Source organism: Suricata suricatta, chromosome X (assembly GCF_006229205.1).
Source record: "Suricata suricatta isolate VVHF042 chromosome X, meerkat_22Aug2017_6uvM2_HiC, whole genome shotgun sequence".
In the NCBI taxonomy this organism is placed as follows: Eukaryota; Metazoa; Chordata; class Mammalia; order Carnivora; family Herpestidae; genus Suricata; species Suricata suricatta.
In genome coordinates, this window is record NC_043717.1 from 67,273,825 (window position 1) to 67,294,200 (window position 20,376).

Sequence of the window (20,376 nt, forward strand, 5' to 3'; positions counted from 1 at the left end):
GCCCTGTATCTGTCAAACATGTCAAGTTTTAAATATGAATGCTAGCTTACAGACATCTTTAGTTGTAAAAAAATTTTTTTAAGTTGCTTAAAGGTTAAGCCTGTCCTTCTGAATACAGGCTGATCCCTGTTCATATAACTCACTTAGAAAAGATATGGTTTCATAGCTAAGTACCTGTACACATAGACAGCTCAAATAAGATTTCCACAAGCCAAGTGAACTAAAGAGGAAGAGGAGGGTTTGAAACAGAATTATGTTCAAAAGGCACAAAAAGAAACTAAGCCTCAGAAAATGATTCCCAAGGAATTGAAATTCCCCATAAATTTTTCTTAAGCTGGTTTACATGCACAGCAATGATTATTTGGCTGCTTTCTACTCAGAGCTCTCAATTAAAAATAGTCCCCAGGAGATGTGTTCCTGGGCTATATGAAATTGGGGTGTCCTGGCCTCACATTTGGCAGGCAAATAATACCCTGTTGTGACTAGACTTACAAGCTTGTCCTCAGGAAGGCAACCAGCAGAGTGCCAAAGGGTGAGAAAGGGGACTCCCAGGGCCTAAGCTCATAGGCAAATGTAAGATCAGGCCAGGCCAGTCTATAAAGACTCCATCACCACAGAGACGGAATAAGTGGATGAGAGAAGCAGATCATCCTCTCTCTCTCTCTCTCTCTCTCTCTCTCTCTCTCTCTCTCTCTCTCACACACACACACACACACACACACACACACACACACACACACACACATACACACTTCCCTAAAGGAAGAGTCTGGCCTTTGGATTGAATTTATCTTCCTAATAGCTTACACAGAGAATTCATTTTGTTCAGAAGAGCAAACTACACAAAACTAACTACTCTTAGAAGAGATGCCCTTCCTGCTCTGGAGATCAGATTCAGAAATGAAAATAATCCAGAAAACAAAGACCACCAAAGCCAGTGCTGGTGACAGTGAACGAGAGCAGCTTGCCACAGAACAGCAGCCAGATGGGGCCCAGTGGGAGAAGCTGAAAACTAGCCACTCTGGCAGAGACTTATGGAGCATCTGAAGACTATGCATATCAAGGCAGCACTTAAGCATCTAACATGAAGAGGCCCTGATGCTAGTGCATGAACACTGAGCTCAAGGAGAACGACGATTTCACACCAGGATTCTTGTCTGCTTCAAGCCCAAAAGGTCTGCTCAAAACTCAAGGTAGCTACCTCTAACACCTATAAATCTAACACTCACTCTCATTTTGTTCTTTCTGAAAAGTAATATTCTATTTCCCCCAAAGCTGAATTTAAAGGAAGTATAAGAGAGTTCTTTCATTTGATAAACTAGTTCTCAGGCTCTACTAAATCTGGGAGACACTTACTGTCTCGGGGAGTTTTCTCAGAACTTGGAGCATCAAAGTGAGAGCCATCTCTTTTATGAGTGAGCTCAGGAAGCTAAGACAAGACAAAATTCCTGATAGGCTTCAGTTCTTCCCAATACATACTTACAAAGAGTGGAGGGAGATGAATAGAATGGGAAGGGGGTATCTGTAATCTTTAATTTTTTAAAAATCTGGGACAAATATAAAATGTGGCAGTTTTTAAAAGACACAGAGGAATATTTAAGTTTTTAATTTTTATTTTATTTTTGAGAGAGAGAGAGCAAGTGAGGGAGGAACAAAGAGAGAGAGACACACAGAATGCAAAGCAGGCTCTAAACTCTGAGCTGTCAGCACAGAGCCTGACGAGGGGCTCAAACCCACAAACTGTGAGATCATGACCTGAGCCGAAGTCATATGCTTAACCAACTGAGCCATCCAGGTGCCCCAAAATGTCACATCTGTTAAATCTACGTGATATGTATCTGTCTTCTTTGGACTGCACTGTATTTTAAATATTACATAATTACATTTTTTAATTAAATGAAATTCAAACAGGAAAGCCAAACAGTGAAAATTCAACAGAATAATGAATTGGCCCACCTTTCAAAAATTTTGTAAATCTTGCCAATGTGAGGAATACCACTTTAGGCAAGCAAGATAGGTGAAAAATCCAGACTTAACAAAGGAAATCTCAGTCAGGAGCTTTGTTTTGTTTGTTTGTTTGTTTGTTTTTTACATGGGGCTCTTTCTTGTGTGAAAAAATCCACCCCAGGACGTCTATAAATATGGAATGCCATCACTGTGGTTAAAACAGGGTGTAGATTATAAAAACACTCACTTGCTGCACAGCTTTTCAGGAACACAACTACCATTCAAATGTACATCCACAGGTCCCCTCGTGACGCCCAATCCGTTCTGTTACAGAAAGCACTCTAAAGCTGCTGTCAAGCTAAATGGAGTCGGGTTTGGCCCCAAATGTTGTGTGTCTAATTGAGTCATTTGTCCTCTATGTAAGTCAATTTTTGTGATTATAGAATGAAAATACTGGTTCCTTATCAGATCTCTTTCAGTAGTCTTGTGGAGCTGTGTGGTTCTAGCCAATATTTTTAAGCAAAATACTAAACGATAAAACAAATGAGATTTCCACATGGGAACTCAAGGTCCTGTAGTTTACAAAGCTGTTCCCCCAGGCAGCCGAAGTACTTTCCTCACCATTCCCTGGGGTGACACAGGAAGGCGCTAGCAGCCTGGGTACACCCACTGTTAGCAGAGTGACCCTCACCATGCAGTCCACACAAAAACTACTCTTAACTATACAACAGCCAAAAAGGAAATGTAACTTGAAGAGCATTTCCCTCTACAAACAACTGATCCTCTGGGACTTTCACTTCAAGCCTCTCAATTGTTCCAAGTAAATGAGGCTCACATTAAAAGCCAGCCAGTTACACATCAAGAAATTAAGCCGCCTCTCAGTAGGGGAAAACGGTTGCTCCAGAGTCAGACTACCGCCTCTCACACAGAGGCCTCCTGTACAAATGGTTTCATTTACCCACATCTGAGACACTCAATCCAGCCAAGCTTGGTCTCCCCTATGCCCTGGAAGCTGAGATACACAAGCAGAGGGGTCAACATCTGAAACTGCACCACAAATCCACTGCAGCACCATAATTGAAAGACTCCAGCTTTGCCAGGAGGTGGCTTCATCCTTTTTTAGCCCTCTAATTCCTAACAAGCAATCCTCCACAACCCTTCAGCCTCTGGGAACAGTATACCAAAACCACAGCAAAGACTGGAGCAAGGATAGGGAAGGAGAGGTCTGCAGCTCTCCCCACCTTATGAGTCTGGCTCAAAATCAAAGAAAAATGAGGTAGGGCCAAAAAGACCCAAAACATGTGGTCCTCAAGAAAAAGAATTCCAAAGCCTCAGAGCCCTCTCTGGAAAATGTCCTGCCTCCAGGCCTCTAGGGAGAGAAATCTCAGGATCATTAGCAAGTACTATGGCTGAGCTCAACTTTAGTGAAGGTGTATGGGGAGAGAGGTGATCTCTAAGGTAACCAGTTAATTGCCAATAAGGAATGATAATAATAAATTAGCAAATACTAATGTAAACTAACTCAGTTCTGCAGCAGTTGCATGGAGACGACAGTGGAACAGTTTATTCTGGAACACATCTTGCAAACAGATCCCCACTGGGAAACGCACTGTCTCTGCTAGATTTGAATGGGCCAGTAAGATACAATGTAGGCGGTGGATGGCCTAGAATGTCTCTTAGTAGTAGCAGAGCATTTTATTTTTAAAGAAAACTGGAGTGAGTACACTTGAAAAGATGTGGGCTGCAGTGTTTTCCATTCTTTTCCTTCTACAACCTGAGGGTTACTTTTGGCCCTTTAGAGATAAGACTTAGATGGTTCCAAGACACTGTCATAACAAGGAAAGTAAAATAAAAAACACTCACTGAACAATTTGTTGGTTTGTTTAAAAATTTGTTTTATGTGTTTTATTTATTTATTTGAGAGACAGAGAACAACAGTGAGAGCAGGGGAGGGTCAGAGAGAGGGAGATACAGAATCTGAAGCAGGCTCCAGGCTCTGAGCTAGCTGTTAGCACAGACCCAACACGGGGCTTGAACCCATGAACCGTGAGATCATGATCTGAGCCGAAGACGTACACTTAACCAACTGAGCCACCTAGGTGCTCTTGTTGGTTTGTTTTAATTGGAGGTGGTGTTTTGTGTCATTTCCTTGCTATCCAAACTAGCCTCATCATACCTATTAATTTTCTAGTGACTTCTGAATCTGACATCTGATAGGTTTGTGGTTGCTGTTTTAGTTTCTTAACCCAGAGTTTCACTCAAATCCCTGAAATTCCTAATTTTAAAACTCTGTTTTAGGGACCAAAGCATGCTTGGCTATTTCTTTCTTCATATCTTCTTCAAAGACAAATTGATGCTTTAGTTTAATTATTTGAACTAAGATAATATGCACTGAAACTTCCTCTAAGATAATTGGAAGCATTAAATTTGGTTTGCCACATACATCCTTAGTCTGCAACCTCTTCCACTGCTACTCATGAAACTGCTCAGTATTATAGCAGAGCACACACACCCTTAGGATGTGTCACATCCACTGTCCATATTAGGATGTCACCCTTAGGATGCGACAGTTTTCTGGTGAACAGTAGAAAAATAAAACTCAAGATTGAGTTTGAAGCCAAAATCTAAATCCCTATGCACATATGACTAGAATTCTGGAAGCTTTTGCCAAATATCACTCTCTTAGAGTTGTCAGCTCAGAAATATTCAACATTAGAAAACCAAAAATTTTAACTACCTCACCAAAGATACTGGGTGTCTGGGCCATTTGACCCCCCCCCCCAACACACACAAAAGTGCAGGGAGGTCTCACCGAAATCTCCAGTTAACACTTAAAGAAATGAGCTGCATTTTCTTCCTCAAGCAATGACCAAGGCTTGGGTGACAAAAGGGGTAATGCAGGGATGCTGGTGTAGTTTCACTTTCCAGCATCCAATGGTACTCAGTAAGCATGCCTCCATTCCATAAGATTGGAAGAAAAAGTATTTGGCATAATAAGCAGAATCTAAAAATGCTGGAATATTTTTATTAAAAAATCTTAGCAAACTAGCAAATCTATTATTATTCTCTCTCCTCCAGTCTTTCTTTTTCAATCTCTTTTCCTTCTTTCCACTCTCCTCCCACCACATATACATTCACTTATGCATACACTAAATCTATGGACTAAATATACCAGAATGCCAAGAAATGGAAATCTCTCCCTTCAATTTAAAATATGTATCAGCTACCTGACATCACTAACTCTACAAAAGTCTTCTGTAAACAGAAAGCGCATCCTCCACTTTTCCTCTTCAAATCTGTGTCCAAAAGCATAAAATCCACATAGTCAAAAATACTCAGATGTGGCTAGCTTTGCACACTGATGTAAAAGTTACACTCAAATCAGCACCAAACCTTAAAAGTTCAACAGTAAGTCTACCTATAAATGATGGCAGGGCTGCCAAGGAAGAAGGAGAAGGGGAGAACTAAGAAGTCTACGAAGTAACATGTGGTTAGAAACTCTCTCATATTAATTATAGGGAAATCACTCGGTTATCTTAGCTCCCCAAACAGACTGAACTCTCTGAGGGCAGATACTGCATTTCATATTTATTTGGGATCCCTGTGGTATCTGTCACACAGCTGAGCACATAGTGGATTTTCTAATAATGTTTACTGGTTTATTTGAATTAATGTCATGGTGATAAGGTGTGAGGGAGTGCTTGCTGCAAGGGAAGAAGTTTTGACTCCTCTACAGTGTCTATCTAAGCCTTGTAACTGATTGCAGCCAATAAAGGGAGTAAGTTTGTCACAAGGTAGCCCAGCAGAGAAACCTAATGTACAGTGCTTTGGTCCCAATCTGGAGAGTAATAATGTAACATATGCTCAGGAAACGAATGTAATCCTGAACTGAATTGACCTATTTACTTGTCTGTCTTCCTGTAAACTACCCAGTGTCAAGGATCAGGTGTTTTATTTTTTTATCCTGGACAAGTAGTACAGTGTCTAGCACATCCTAAGTGTACAATAAATGTTATTGGGTTTAATTAATGATCAAATAAAAGAAGGGTTTAATGAAATAATGTAAAGAAAAATGTAAGCGACATAAGACTTAATACAGAAATTTCCATAGACTCTCATATTTTTCACATCATAACACTTATCACTCTGTGCTATAACTCCTTAACAAATGGTGGTTTCTTGGATAGATTAATTAACTGTAAAATATAAAGAGAAGGTAGGAAATATATCAGGATATTACTACCCCAGGAATGGAGAATATCCCATTGAACTAGATAGTATCATTAATCATTCTATACTGCAAATCACCTATTTGTTTGCTTTTCTCATCTGTTAGAATGTGCATTCCTTGAGACAAGAGAACATCTTTTTCATTTCTGTAACACCAGAGCCCAGAGGAAAAAAAGTGGACCTTCAACAAATATTAGTTGAATGTATGCATCAATCATTCTTGGTCTTCAGTAGATTTCGCTGTACCTAAATATTCTACCTAGTCCACATTCAGAGGTTTCTGGTATGGGAAGAAAAGGAGAAGTGTCATTTTCCCCACTTTGCATAACTTTGTGGCAGATCCAAGTTAAGTGGCCTGATTCATCCTCAGCTATGAGGGAGTCTCTCCTTTTTCTGAATGGGTTTGGCAGTTGACCTTTCCAAGACTGCATATTAGAAATACACACTTAACCCCTCTGTGTCTAGGACACACTGCCATGGCCATTGACTAGTCCCACATATTACATCTGTGTGATTTTGTTAAATAAAGAGAGCATGTGACTTTGTGAGTTGGGGATAGGATCAGAATTCAGACTTTCAATGGCTTTTCTAAATAATTGAAGCAATATTTTGGTTCATTCTGCCCATAGGAGAATCAAAATTAACACCAAGATCTTAGGTAAACCATGTAGACACCATCATATGTCTCATGCCCCCTCTAAGTATCTCATAAGCACCAGGGCTTACATATCTCTAGTCCTTGAATTGATTACGTAAATAATCACCAAACCCTCAGATGATTATTTTTTGTCTATCTCCACAAGCAATAGCAGTCAATGCCTGCACCCACAACCTTGTCATCTTTTACCTTCATTGTTTAATGTCCAATATGAATACTCCAACCACACCACTTTGTAGGTGTCATCTATATAAATCCAACTTAAATTCTTCTTTAATTACAGTGTCTGTGGGGTCATGCTCAGGTGTGTAGGCCATTATAAATGATTCTCCAATTACTGCCTTATGAAGACATCTCTGATTCAAGGAACATGTGTGTCTCATACTTTTTATATTACACAATGTCATATTATTCTTTGGACCAATGTTGTATGGTAGATATGCCCATTTTGTAGATGAGGAAAGGGAGACTCAAACGGATTCCATATCAGATTCAAAAGCATGGTCTACCTGTTACCACGACATAGCACTACTTCTCCCTCTCCATTACTGAACTCCACAAGAGTCCTCCAAAAAGTATAGACTTCTAGCTCCTAGTGGTATATACTGAAATCCGTAATTATAACTGAGCCTATGTAGCATAATAGTGGATTTTCAGGAAATCCTTATTTATAGACTTATAGATTGAAAATATTGGTGGTGCTTTGTTGTTTGCAGAATATCAGTTTCTCATTAAAAGCTCTGCTGTTTGGTCCAGTTGATTCTGATAAGAATTATTCTTCAGGAAACTAGTAAAAGCAATTGATTCAAGAACTCTTAAAACCCTTTGCCCTATGAAATTGATACAAATACTATAAGGCCATTTTATATGTATCATACCCTAAGTATATCAGGCTAAATTATCTCCCAGGCAGGAAGGTGTCACTAAAACAGCACTTGCCAGAGAGTTGTACAGCCCTGATGTCTAGTCTCTCCTCTCCTCCCTCTCTCTCTCTCTCTCTGTCTCTCTCTCTCTCCTGTTCCCCCCTCTCTCTCCTGCTCTGTGACCCCTTATCATCTCCCTTACCATATCTGGACTTTTGTTTCATCATCTACTGATGGGAAATCTACCAAGATAATTATTTGCAAGGATCAAAGGAGACAATGATTGTATAGGTGCTTCAAAATACATGGAAGCGTTCTTCAAATATACAGTATTCCTTTCATTAGTGGCCCGGAAGAGGACATATGCTTCCCAGTGCATCAAATTTCCAACCAAAGAGTGACTTAAGCAATTCATATAAAAATGAAATCAACTTAAGATCCTTTAGCTCTCCAGCTAGCCACCCACCCACCATCATCCATGTTATCACCCTACTACCCTGAAATATTTCAATAGCCAGCAAACACCAGACCACACAATATTTTTAAAAATGCTTCCATTTGAAACCATTTGTACCTAGTAAAGGGAAACAGAGCTAATTCAAACCATAGTTAATTTCTGAAATGTCCATTATGAGTGACCATTCCTACCTCATTTGTCAAACATCACTGTAAGAACTAACAAGAAATGGCAAAGTGGTTTTTTAAATTATTTTGTCTCCCTTTAAGCAGCTCATCCATACTCTTGGCAAAGCACATATATGGCCAAAGCAAAAGCAAAAGGGGGCTTCAGGAGGCTGAATCACTCTTACACTGGAAACTTGGCCCATGAGCATTCTAAGGTTCACCTGTCTTTAACACTACTTGTTAATTCTCTCTCAGCCACTTTAACTGGAATGTTACTGCCACTGGCTGGCAAACATACCATATTTGCAACAGGTGGAGCAAATTCATATTATGCCAGAATACCATACAGAGATTTCAAATGCTCAGACTCCTGAAGGTCCCACTCCCAACATCCACCCCTACAAAGGCCCCATATGTTGGGTTACCTTTGCCACAAGAAAGCCTGGTAGCAAAACCTGACCACAGAAATGGACTTATGCATAGAACTTCTCTCCACCCCTCCAATAGAATTCTCCAGCATAAAGACCTATTCTGTCAGCAAGCACCAAGGAAAGAGATCTGGAAGGGCCTCACTGAGCTGCTTAGCTGCACTCACCTCAGGCAAAGGCACACCATTGATGATCAAGTCTGGCTGCTGGGGGCCTTGGCTGTTGAAAGAGTGATGATACATGTGGTTGGCACTGGTATTGCGGGTATTCTGGTTCTCCACATTCAGGAAACTACTCTCAGAGCGGCGACAGCCCAGGGGCAGTGTCTGATGGTGGTAGTCGAAATAATTGAGGGAGGAGGTCAGGGAGGAGCAACTGACAACATTCATTTTGTCTGTCTCCTCCACATCCCGGGGTACCAGACGAATGTCATTCTTACTGATTTTTTTCTTCTTGCTTGATTTCTTTTGATGCCCATAGGAGTACTCAGCGATTCTATATGACAAAAAAGGCAACATATATTGCTAATGCCCTCCTGAACCATGTGTTGATTAATAATATTAAGCATCCCACAGAGTTGCACCCTATCTCTGCTCCAGCTTATTTTGGTGCATTACATCATCAGGTTTCTCCTGTTGCTTTTTACATGTGAAAACAAACTAAGAACCATGCAGCTTTCATATAAAACAGACCAACCTCCCACTCCTCCACCCCCAAATATGTTTGTATACTTTGGATGTGGAATTCCTCATTGTGAGTGGCTATTTAGCAAGGGCAGGGGGAGGGCAGGGAAAGTTGAGCCTATGAAAAAGAAAGCATGAAAATGTTCAAATCTGGAGCCCCTTTAGATCTCAAAGGAACCCCTGGGTGAAATAAGAACAGAATCTTAATTTAACGGAAGATATAAAAGAAAATAAAAAATAACCCCTTTTCCAGTGCCTCTAGGCATTTTCCATGTGGGGAATACTCTCAGCCAGGTTCCTGCTTGATTGAACTGATCAGTTTTGGACTGCGATAGGAGATCAGACCCCATTCTTTGACATATCCTCAGCTTTTCTCCTCCACACCCTCCATCCTTCTGCCATAGCCCTGCTCTCTTATACTCCCTATCTCGCCCCCTCCTCTTCAGGAGAAATCTAATAGCCAAACCCATTTGAATGAGGGGGAAATGCTTTTTACCTCTCCCCTCTGGCTCACTTTCTCCTCTGCCTTTTTGTCTTGCTCTTTGCTAATGACAGAAACCGAGATGCAATGCAGACCCTTGTTGTTTTGTCCTTTTATAAAACAGCAGAGGAGACAAGTAATGGTTAAACAATTACTCCAAAGGAATTTAAAGGTTAGTGTATTCAGCATCCTTCTCCATTCAGGTGTACCTACCTGCAGCTGTGCTGCAACTGGAACATAAAGGGATCAATTTAATTAACACTGACATAGACCCAGAAACGTGCACCAAAGACACCAAGCATTAAGACACTTGTCAAAAGGAATACATTAAAATGTAGCCAGATTCTCAAAGTCATTTATTACTTTCCACATAACGATTTGCCTAATTGTTTGAAAATTCCATTTCTGGACAATAATCAACAAAACAATAGGGCTAATAAATAATACAGGGTTGATCTTCACAAGGGAAACTGTCTGCATTCTCACTCAACAAAGCCAATTATTGAAACAAAAAGGGAGCCCAATTCAGCAGCAATTGCAGATCACCTCACAAGTCTCATAAATGAATGCATTTGGGGAAGAGGCTCAGAAGAGACTGAGAAAAGAAACCTCTGCCTAGTACATGGCAAGACAAGCTCTTGAAATTTAGGTTTCTGAAAAGTCCGAACGTACAGATTTCCTATTTCCAGAAGCAAATTTTTGCTCTGTCCCCGGGATCTTTCTAGAGCAGTTGCATTCCCCTCACCCTTTCACTAGGTGCTCAGGCAGACCTGCCATGATAGCAAGCTTATGCTACTGGAGTTTGAGAGCAGATAAAATCCCTAAGACCTCAGGACTAGGCTTTATTTTCTTTTTTAAACTGTTTACAGAATCAATTGGAAGTTTTAATGATTTTGTTTACCCATTATGGGTAAGTTTGGCAATGCCCTGTCCAATTACTTGGCTGAGGCATTCACTGTGCAGCCCTCTCCATATTGACCAATTATTTAATTAAACTGTACTTCATTAATCCCAAACCATCACAGGGAACAGAGATCTTTACAAAATACACATGGTAGTGAAGTTAGAACTGAGATTTTCTTTTTCCTTTCTTTCTTTTTTTAAATTTCAGATGCTCCCTTCCCTGTTTAATGATCTCCCTGGCAAGCTCTCAAAAAGAGCTCTCACTTGTAGTCATACATTACCAAGAATTTTAAAAAAAATTTTTTTATCAAGAAAAGGGTCTTATACATTTGCTTTATGCTAAAGAAATGGCTTAAAAGAACCCATTCTCTTATTATCTCCATATAAATAAAATTATACAGACCCTGCATTTTTCTACTATAAAAATCGCCACTGGCAGTCACAGGTTTCAAAGGTAAGAGCAATATTAATTTCCATTTCTCCCATCTGAAATGACTCAGAGCTGAAGGAAAGAAAAGTCATGGCCATTTCACTAGTAACAGGATTAAAGCATTTATGAGGCATTGCAGCTGCTCTTTTATGGCACCTGATTGATATTCATGTGTGGTTAGCATTTGTCTACTAACTTGTGTTACGAAGAGAATAGTAAAAGGGAAACAATAATTGCATGGCTGTTACATATTCAGGGGGCTCTGATTCACAAAAGTGTGCATTTCAGATGGTGTCAAATACAAATTGGACCTATAGGAATATATTTTGACTGATTAACATGCAAGCACAGATGGTACAAAAGCCACACTGGATGTGTAGGTGTGTTGAAAGCACACACACACCTTGGTGGAAACAGCAGTATCATTCAATTTCAGCAAACTAAAGAAACAATTTCTTTTTTTTCAACCATTTCAATGAGACACTGCTGGAAAAAAATTACATGTGTTACCCTAAACTGAGTCTAGAAACACTTATATTTATTTGTCTTATCCAATTGTAAGGAAGGGCCTCAACAAGACCCTCTAATGTGTTTATTAGGAAAATTTTTAATACTACCTGACATTACAGTTTCTGTCTTTCTGTTCTCGTATTCTCATATTCTCTCTCTCTCTCTGTCCCTCTCTGTCTCTCTGTCTCTCTCTCTGTCACACACACACACACACACACACACCCTGCATACACTTCAAGAGAAACTGTAACACCCTAGCCCATAGTGACATCCACTGGTAGGGACCAGACCTTAATGCTACAGCAGAGTTCCACATTAGAGAAAAGCACAATCAGCTTCAGAAGATTGCTATTTTTACTGCAACATCTGGAAGCAAAGTCCTACCCCCCACTGGGATATTAGGTCTCTATGCCACCAACCAACCAGATATTTGAAAACACAAATGACTGGTAGAATGTCACCTTACTTAGCCAGATGTTTAGAGAATGGATACAAAACAAGCCAAGAACACACTTTTAAAAAACACTAGTCACTTGCTTCCCCACACACTCCTGTTCTCTCTTCTCTCAACTCTCTGTTTCCTACCTTAGATACTCACTCACTTGGCTCTCTTCTTCATCCTTACAACAGGATAGGGCAACTACCATCATTCCCTTTCCTTTCAGTATCTGTCCTTAAAACACTGTGGCCCTGAAATCAAGTTGTGGGAATTGGTGGAATTGATGGTTCTGCTGTAAATTATCTCTCCTCTCTCTCCCTCTCTCTCTCTCTCTCTCTCTCTCCCTCTTCCGCCCTCCCTCATTTTTTTTCCTGCCATAACTTCATGGAGACAGCTGTGCAAATTTTAAAATGATAACTGTTTTTCTGCTTATCAATGTGTGACAGAATCCACTCAAACAGTAAATGATTGTCTTCCAGCAAACTGTCAGATCAAAGGAATTGATCAACATGGACTGCCACAGACTTTTTCCCCTCCAAAAAAAGCGCAGCATGTACAGAGCATGCATTTAAGTAGGAAACAAAAGCACTGGGATTTTCACACAGAGACACTGATATCCCTTATTCATCCTACACAAAGGAAACAAAAAAAGTTGGCTCTACCTGCAGTTGTAGGTCCGGATCTCTTTGTTGTCTCGCTTGCACTTGATCGCCACAAAGATCATAGTGACAAAGAGGATGCCCGCAATGGAGCCCAGGGCGATAATGAAAATCAGGGACAAGTTCACAGAGCCCATTGACTCTTGGGCGTCGAGAGCAGGGGACAGGTAAATTAGGACGAGTGCAGAGGCAGAGAGAGATGTCTTACCATGGTCGTGGGCCACCACAATAAGCTCATAAGAAGCCTTTGAGCTCTCACTAAAGGTGCGAGTGGTTCTGACTTCACCATTGACCTGATCTATTTCAAAAAAGCCACGGTCACCCTCAGTCATGTCATAGGTGACCCGGCCATTCTCGCCCTCGTCGTAGTCGTCTGCTTTGACGACAGTCACCAGGTAACCAATGCCAGAGTTGCGGGGGATGTAGACCTCAGCAGTGCCATTGATTAGGGGTGGGGCCGTGATGACTGGTGTATTATCATTGACGTCGAGGATGATGACCCGAACCGTGGCATTGCTCTGCAGCGAGGGCAGGCCACCATCCTTGGCCAGCACCTTGAATTCAAATGCCTTGGTCTGCTCGTGGTTGAAGGATCGAAGAGCATAGATGTCGCCCGAGTTGGGGTTGATAGAGACATAGGTGAAGACAGGCATGTCCCGGACCTGTGACGGCACGATCTGGTAGGAGACACTGCCATTGAGACCCAGGTCGGGGTCTCGGGCTGACACGGAAAGCAAGTAGGCTCCTGGCGTGTTGTTCTCCTGAACAATGACCTGGTAGTAGGGCTTGGAGAAGTGCGGGTGGTTGTCGTTTTCGTCGGTTATTCTAACGGTAAAAGACTTAGCACTCTGTAGGATGGGCATACCGCCATCACGCGCCTGGATCGTGAGGTTGTACTGATCATGCTGCTCACGGTCCAGCCGTCCATCCACCAGGATAGTAGAGAAGCTCTCATACTCCTGCAGTCGAAAGGGCACGTTGCCCAGCAAACGGCACTGCACGCGCCCATTGAGGCCAGAGTCCCTATCTGACACCCGCACCAGCGCAATCACATAGCCCGGGGGGGCGCTCTCGCTTACCTCCACCAGCTCGCTGTTAACTGACAGCAGGTTGATGACTGGCGGGTTGTCATTGGTATCCAGAACGCTGACGGTCACCTTGCAGTGTGCCGGGATGGAGTTGGGCCCCAAGTCCTTGGCCTGCACGTCCAGTTCGTACACGTGGCCCTCTTCATAGTCTAGGGCACCGGTGACTGTGACCAGGCCACTGTGCGGGTCGATCTGGAAAAGTTCTCGCGTGCGGTCGTTGACATAGCCATAGAAGGAGTAAACCACCTGGCCATTGGTGCCTTCATCTGGGTCGCTGGCATTGAGGCGGATGACCGGTGCATTGGGAGGTGAGTTCTCTGGGACGCTCACTGCATAGGTGGACTCGCCAAACACTGGGTTGTTGTCATTGGAATCTGTCACCTTGATGCTGAGGCCAACAGTGCCCAGGTGTGGTGGGTCGCCACCATCGAGCGCAGTGATGCGAAAGCTGTAGTGCGACTGTGTCTCGCGATCCAGACTCTTCTCCACCACAAGTTCCGCAAATCGTGAGCCGTCGCCGCGCGTCTTGATCTCCAGGCCAAACAGCTCATTAGGCGTGAGCTCATATGTCTGCACACCGAAGCTGCCGGAGTCCGGGTCATAGGCGCTGTCCAGCGGGATGCGTGTGCCAGGACTAGCAGCCTCTGAGATCTCCAGCTCGATTTGTGCCGCTGGGAAGCTGGGCGCATTGTCGTTCAAGTCCTTGATCTCCACCTTAATCACACATATCTCCATTGAGCTGGACATAACCTCAAGCGAAATGATGCACTTGGGGCTCTGGCGGCACAGCAGATCTCGGTCGATCTTCTGCTTGGTGACAAGCAGGCCCGAACTGGGGTTAATGTCCACCAGGTGCGGAGCTGAGTTAGACACCACACGAAAGGCAGAGGCCTGCCGTGGATCCAGAGCGAAGCCCGCCTCACGCGCGTCCTTGGCCACGTTGGCGATCACCGTCCCGGCGCGCTGCTCCTCTTCTACCGAGTACTTGAGGTTAATGAGGGCGGCTGCCTGTGTCCACAGTACTGCCAACAGCAGCAGCACCGGCAGCAGGAGAGACTCCATGGCTGCGCGGGGCTCTGCCTGGCCTCGCCTCTCCACACCCCTCCGAGGCCGACGCCTCCGGCGCTCCAGCTTCCCGCTGACTTGGGCCGCCTGTTGCGCGCGCCCCAGGGCCCCGGAGGCCGCGGGAGGAGGCCCGCCCCGGGCGGCCCGGCGACGCGGGGGAGACACCCGCGCAGGCTCCAATGCTGAGGTTGCAGCAGACTCGGAGTGGGCTGGCAAGGGGTCCGGGGGCTCTGGGGGGCCGAGGGAGCACCGCACGGCCCCGAGCCCCCTCCCTCCAGCCCGACTACTCAGTTTTCCCCCTTCAAAGTTAGCCAGGCGCGACTGACTGAGGCGGCGCAGGGCTGCGGGTGGGACGCGGTCTGTGCTGCCTGGTTGACAGGAGGCTGAGTCTGGACCGCACTTAGGGCTAAGACGGGGAGGTCGGTGGGGGTGCAGCCTCTTAGGCACTGCCCGACCCGCCTAGGCGCACCGGCACTGGGGCTGGCGGACCCGTTGTCTGTGCACCTGGCATGCGCAAGGACCTCCCCCCAGCTCTCCTGGCTCACTGCGGAGAAAGAACCCGCCTGGAACGCGCCCTCCGAGGTTCGGAGGGCTCACGCAGGCCTTTTCGAGGTCTGTTGGGGAGAAAGGATGATCAAAGGTGGGACTTAGAATTGCTGTCAAGTGCTGGAGGCTCCTGGGTATCCAGCTGAAAGGGATGGCGGTCCCAGGGCTGGCAGAAGAAGGGGGAGGGGAGAGAGACAGGCTGCTGAGACTAGAGCGCGCTCCCTCTCGCAGAGATTGGCTTCAGAAGACTCGGGGCGGGAGGGGGGGAGGGGGCGTCTGTCCAGGCTTGGAGGTGGGTGCAGAGTCCCCTCCACAGAGCAGTTGGACTGCGGACATTTGCGACTCAGAAATCAAAGTTACCAACGCAGCCCGAGCTTCCAGGTCAAGTTTGTGAAAACGGGGTGATGGAGATTTCTCCGAGAAAAATCAAAGTCCCATTCTTTCCAATGGCCCAGGAGCGGGGGAGGGGGACAGGGAACAGGAAAGAGGGTAGGGAAATCGACAACAGTACCGGCCAGGAGAGGCAAGGACGCTGCCACGGGTACCGGGAGCTTCACCTCTTCCCTTGGTCTAGGCTGGGATGTCGTTCTGCGGGCCGCTGTCGCCGCCGCTGCGGTGGGAGGAAACCCTCCTAGCCCAGTCAAATGTCGCTAAGGTCCACCTCAGCAGCTGTCACGGTCGTTGGTTATGTCGCTGCCAAAGTTTACTTGCGGGAGCGTCTAGGTTCCATTCTCCCAGATAGGCGCTGGCCGCGCTGCGTTTGGGTTCCCTCCCTCCCGGACGCTCTCGCACTCGGGAGGTCTGTCTCGCTCCCTGTGAATGCGTGAGAGAGAGGAAGAGCGAGTGTATGGTGCAGGGTGTGTGAATGTGGAGTGTGAGCGAGCGAGCAGGGGTGGGAGGTTTCCGATCTCCGATGAATGCGTTCAGGCGGAATGCTGAGGTGCACAACGCGCCAAGGGCCGGAGCCAGGGTAGGGATGCGAGTGCCACTGCCCTCCGGGCAAGTCCGGCATGGAGTGCTGGAGCTGTGCGCCCTCTGTGCCTGCTGCTCCGTCTACCCCTATGCCTGGAACAACTGCTAGTGCTGCTGCTGCTGCTCCTCCCGTTGCCGCAAACTACTGGCGGTGGAGTCTGGTGAGAGCTGATGAGAGCCGGCGCTGCGGAGCTGAGCTACGCCAGGCGCTAGCCAATCAGCGCGCCGCCCAGCTGACTCCGGGTTTGGGGCGGGGCCAAGGCACAGGGGGCAGGGTTGGGAGGGGCCAGCCGGAAATGTACACACCCTCGGGACCTAGTGGTACCCAAGCACGCTGAGCCCGGGCTGGAGTCTGGAGGCCAGGCTGGCGAACGGGCTGGGGCTAGAGGATTGGGTAGCGTGGGGAAGAGGGCGTGCTGGTGATGAGACTGAGCATCCCCGGGAACTGCACGCCTCTCTTGTTTGTAGATTGCAGAAAAGATGAGGATCTGATTCTCTCGGCATGTTCAGTTCCCTCACATTTGTTCGTATCTTGAATATAATATTCATATTCATATTCTTTCTCTCTTCATCACCCTCCCCCCTCCCTCTTTGTCTCTTCACCCTGGGTTTTGTCTGTCTGCTTCTCTGTCTTCCTCGACCCTCCTTCTCTGCTAGTGGAAGGAAAACGGAAAGAACAATGCGCCTCCGAGGTGGTGGTCATTCATCCGGCTCTTGGCCGGTGAGTCTTCACTTCAGCTGAGAACCGCGGCAGCCATCCTCCCAGATAGTCACCTCCATCCCTCCTTCCCCGGCAAACGCTGCATTTATTCCCCCAGAGCAGGGCCTTTGGCCAGGTTCGGTTCGCTCTTGTCTGTTGCTTGTTAATCAAATGGGATCTTTGTCGCAGGAACTGAGCCAAGGAGAGGGCAGGACAAATTTCGTCGCCTTCACCCCACCTTTTTGGAGAATTTAGCTCCCTATAAATAAATGGTACATTGAAGGAGAAGCAGATGACGCGGTGCCGCGCTTTGCCTGGAGAGCCCTGAGCCCTGCTGGGAGCTGAAGTGGGCGCTCAATCCCCATAGGTGGCCACTAGCTGGATATGGCGTCAGTGTGAGGGGCGCCCTTGCCTTCCCTCAATATCTCAGTCCCCGGGGACTGCCAGCTCTCTCAGGCGGTGGTGCCAAAGGCTGTGGCCTGTATCAGTGCTGGGAATCGAGAGGCCAACGTGGCTAGGGATGACATTAAACTGCGCTTGCCTTCCGAACTGAGGAGACCTTAATTAAGGTCAACAGCAGGAAGAATCAAAAACACCCCATGGAACAAGTTGGGATTTTTTTCATCAGAGTGGGGGTTGCGGGGACTAGCTTCTGAATTCACAGTACTTGGAAGAGTAAATCTACCTTCTGAGTGAGTCGTCTCGGATATCTGGGAGTCTTGGGTGAGCAAACTCATAATTAGCCCAGCGACTTTGGCTTGAGCTTGTAGGCTTAAAATGAGACACACTTTTGCTCTTTAAAAAACATTAAACAAGAAAAAAGGAAATGGAATTTGGAAACATAATAGATTTCCTCAAAAATGCCATTTTCTTGCAGAGAGCAGCTGAGCTTCTTTTAAAAAATATTTCTCCTTCCGAAAGGTCCTAGTGTAGCAGCTTTACCTTGGGGCCAGGGAGAAGACAGCTTTCTCCTACAAAAAGGAATTATTTCAGAGTGAGGTTACAACTCCCTGGACGTGCCTCAGGGCACTGGGAGCCTGATCCACTTTTGGCATAGGGATCCTTTCACTCTTTCACATTAGGATGCAAATCAGCCCAAAACATCAGGAGAAAATCGAAGTATCTTCAATGAGTATCATTTAATCTTGCTTATTAAGAGGTACAGGTGGACAGCAGAGTTGTGGCTCAAGGGAATCTAGTGGTCCTCCCAGTTTTCTGCAGACCCGTTTGGAGAAATGGGTAAGTAATAGGAGAGTGACAACATGGCAGGCAGAGTGAACTGAACGCACCTCAGAGATCCACAAAGAGAAGGATGTACTGCAGTTATTTACCTTTGATGTCAGCGAGTGGGAATGAAGTGCATCTAGGTCTAATTAAAATGGCCTAAAAAGGCATTTGAAATGGGTTTGCTCTCTGATCATGGAATGTGAGTTCGCATTTGGCAGCTTTCTAAAATATTGCTTGTACTACTTAAACAGAACAATTAGCAGCATGCTAAAATGCATGCTATGCTTAGAAGCTTTTAGCTGTAAACTTTAAGGAGATCTGTTCCCCTTTAAGTTAAAAATGGATGATGTTGCTTCCTTGTGGCAAAGGTTGTCAGGAACCCACTGATCAATAAAAGTAAACTGGCGCCTCCACAGCTTGATTGAGCGGGAGCAGAGTCTGAGAAGTAGTCTTGGCCATTAACAATCCCCCAGGTAATGAGAAATGGAAGAATTTCTCAGGTAAAATGATTAACATTGCCGTGGCATCTGTAAAGATGCACACAACAAGATAAGTAGGCTGCGGACCTCTTACCTTGGGGAGTGCTAATAGAATGTCTATATTATGCTGTCTTTTAAAGATAAATAGGGGAATTCAATTTGCGTACAATGTCATTACCTTTGTAATTGCAATCACATTGTAAAGACATGTTCTGCATTTGCAAAGACAAATATGCTCTTCCATAAGGAGATAAGGTTCCCTGCTTCCAGCTTGCTGTTCATGCTTGAGGCATCTCTCCTTTCCAAGCAGAGCACCCCAAGTACTTCCAGCTACACTAAATGGCTTTTTTGGAAACCAGGCTATGAAAGAGGTAGAGGAGTGTATCTTTGCTTTCCTTCTTTACCATCACCCCCAAGCTCAAAGGGATAGTTACACCTCCCCTCCAAAAAAATAGCTCTTCCATCCTCCCAGTCTGTTTCTGCAGATAATCCTAACACCGCTTGCTCCCAGAATGTGTTTTTTTTTCTAATAGGCACACTTTATTAGACTCCAACAATGCTATTGACTAAATGAGTGGCTGAAAACACCTTCATGATCAGGAATTTATTAATTAACTTAATAAAACAGTCTTGGGGAAAGAAACGTTCTGTCTGAAGACAATAAAAACAAAAAGTTCTCTCAGTCCTAGCTTCACTTCAGTCCTGAAGGAGCCCCACCTACTCAGCCTCTTTAGAGACACAAGAGGGACATCTAGTGACCATTTTCAGTATTTTTGATCCAATTCTTGCTGAGGAACAGTGGGCCCTGGATACCAATGACAATGCTGTGAGGCCTGGGTCAGTTCTGTGGGCCAAGGCAGCTCTTTGGGTCGCTAAGTCCAGAGTTAAAATTAGTAAGATTTTTTTTATCTTTAAAATTTCAGCCACACCACTGAAACAATGCTGAATGGCAATGGAAGAAGACCAAAATGAGGATATCCTAACATTTAAATTGAGCCCATGTGTAAGGATAAGTCTTGCTGTCTTGATATCAAAAAGGATAGAGTAAAAGGTTTTGTTCAAGAAAGTTAAAATTTATAATAAATACTCAGTTACCAAGATATGAAGACTGTATTACTGACAAGCCTAAGGGAGCTTTCTGAGATGTGTTTTTAAAATGTTTGTTTCAAGCAGCAAAAAGATTAGCCATCACATAATTCCATTTTCTCTGTCCCTCCCAACTTTCTTCTGCCTTTGCTGCAAAAATGTGGATCATCTAACAGCTTGGCTTTTGTTGCTTCTCAGGTACATTCCATTCTACACAAACCATTTGACCAGCTACCTGATGAAGTTCTTGTAGGAAGAAAAACTTTATTTAACAAACAAAAAAATACCAAGTGAAACTTTCTTCAGCCTGTACATCTGGTCTCCTTACTTAAGTTACAACTCCTAAAGTAGAGTAAAT

General features: G+C 44.8%; 1 protein-coding gene across 2 annotated transcripts in view; it reads right to left on the reverse strand.

The window, feature by feature from the left end:
* Positions 1 to 15,005, reverse strand: part of PCDH19 (protocadherin 19) — a 159,631-nt gene extending 144,626 nt beyond the window's left edge. Inside the window, exons 1-3 of one of the 2 annotated variants that reach the window (XM_029930603.1) lie at positions 12,859 to 15,005; positions 9,930 to 10,068; positions 8,918 to 9,274 (exon numbers count right to left, since the gene is read on the reverse strand). In XM_029930603.1, the coding sequence (XP_029786463.1) occupies positions 8,918 to 9,274; positions 9,930 to 10,068; positions 12,859 to 15,005 (2,643 nt within the window). The remainder of the gene's footprint in view (positions 1 to 8,917; positions 9,275 to 9,929; positions 10,069 to 12,858) is intronic. The other variant, XM_029930604.1, reaches the window with a different exon arrangement.
* Positions 15,006 to 20,376: the final 5,371 nt, after the last annotated feature.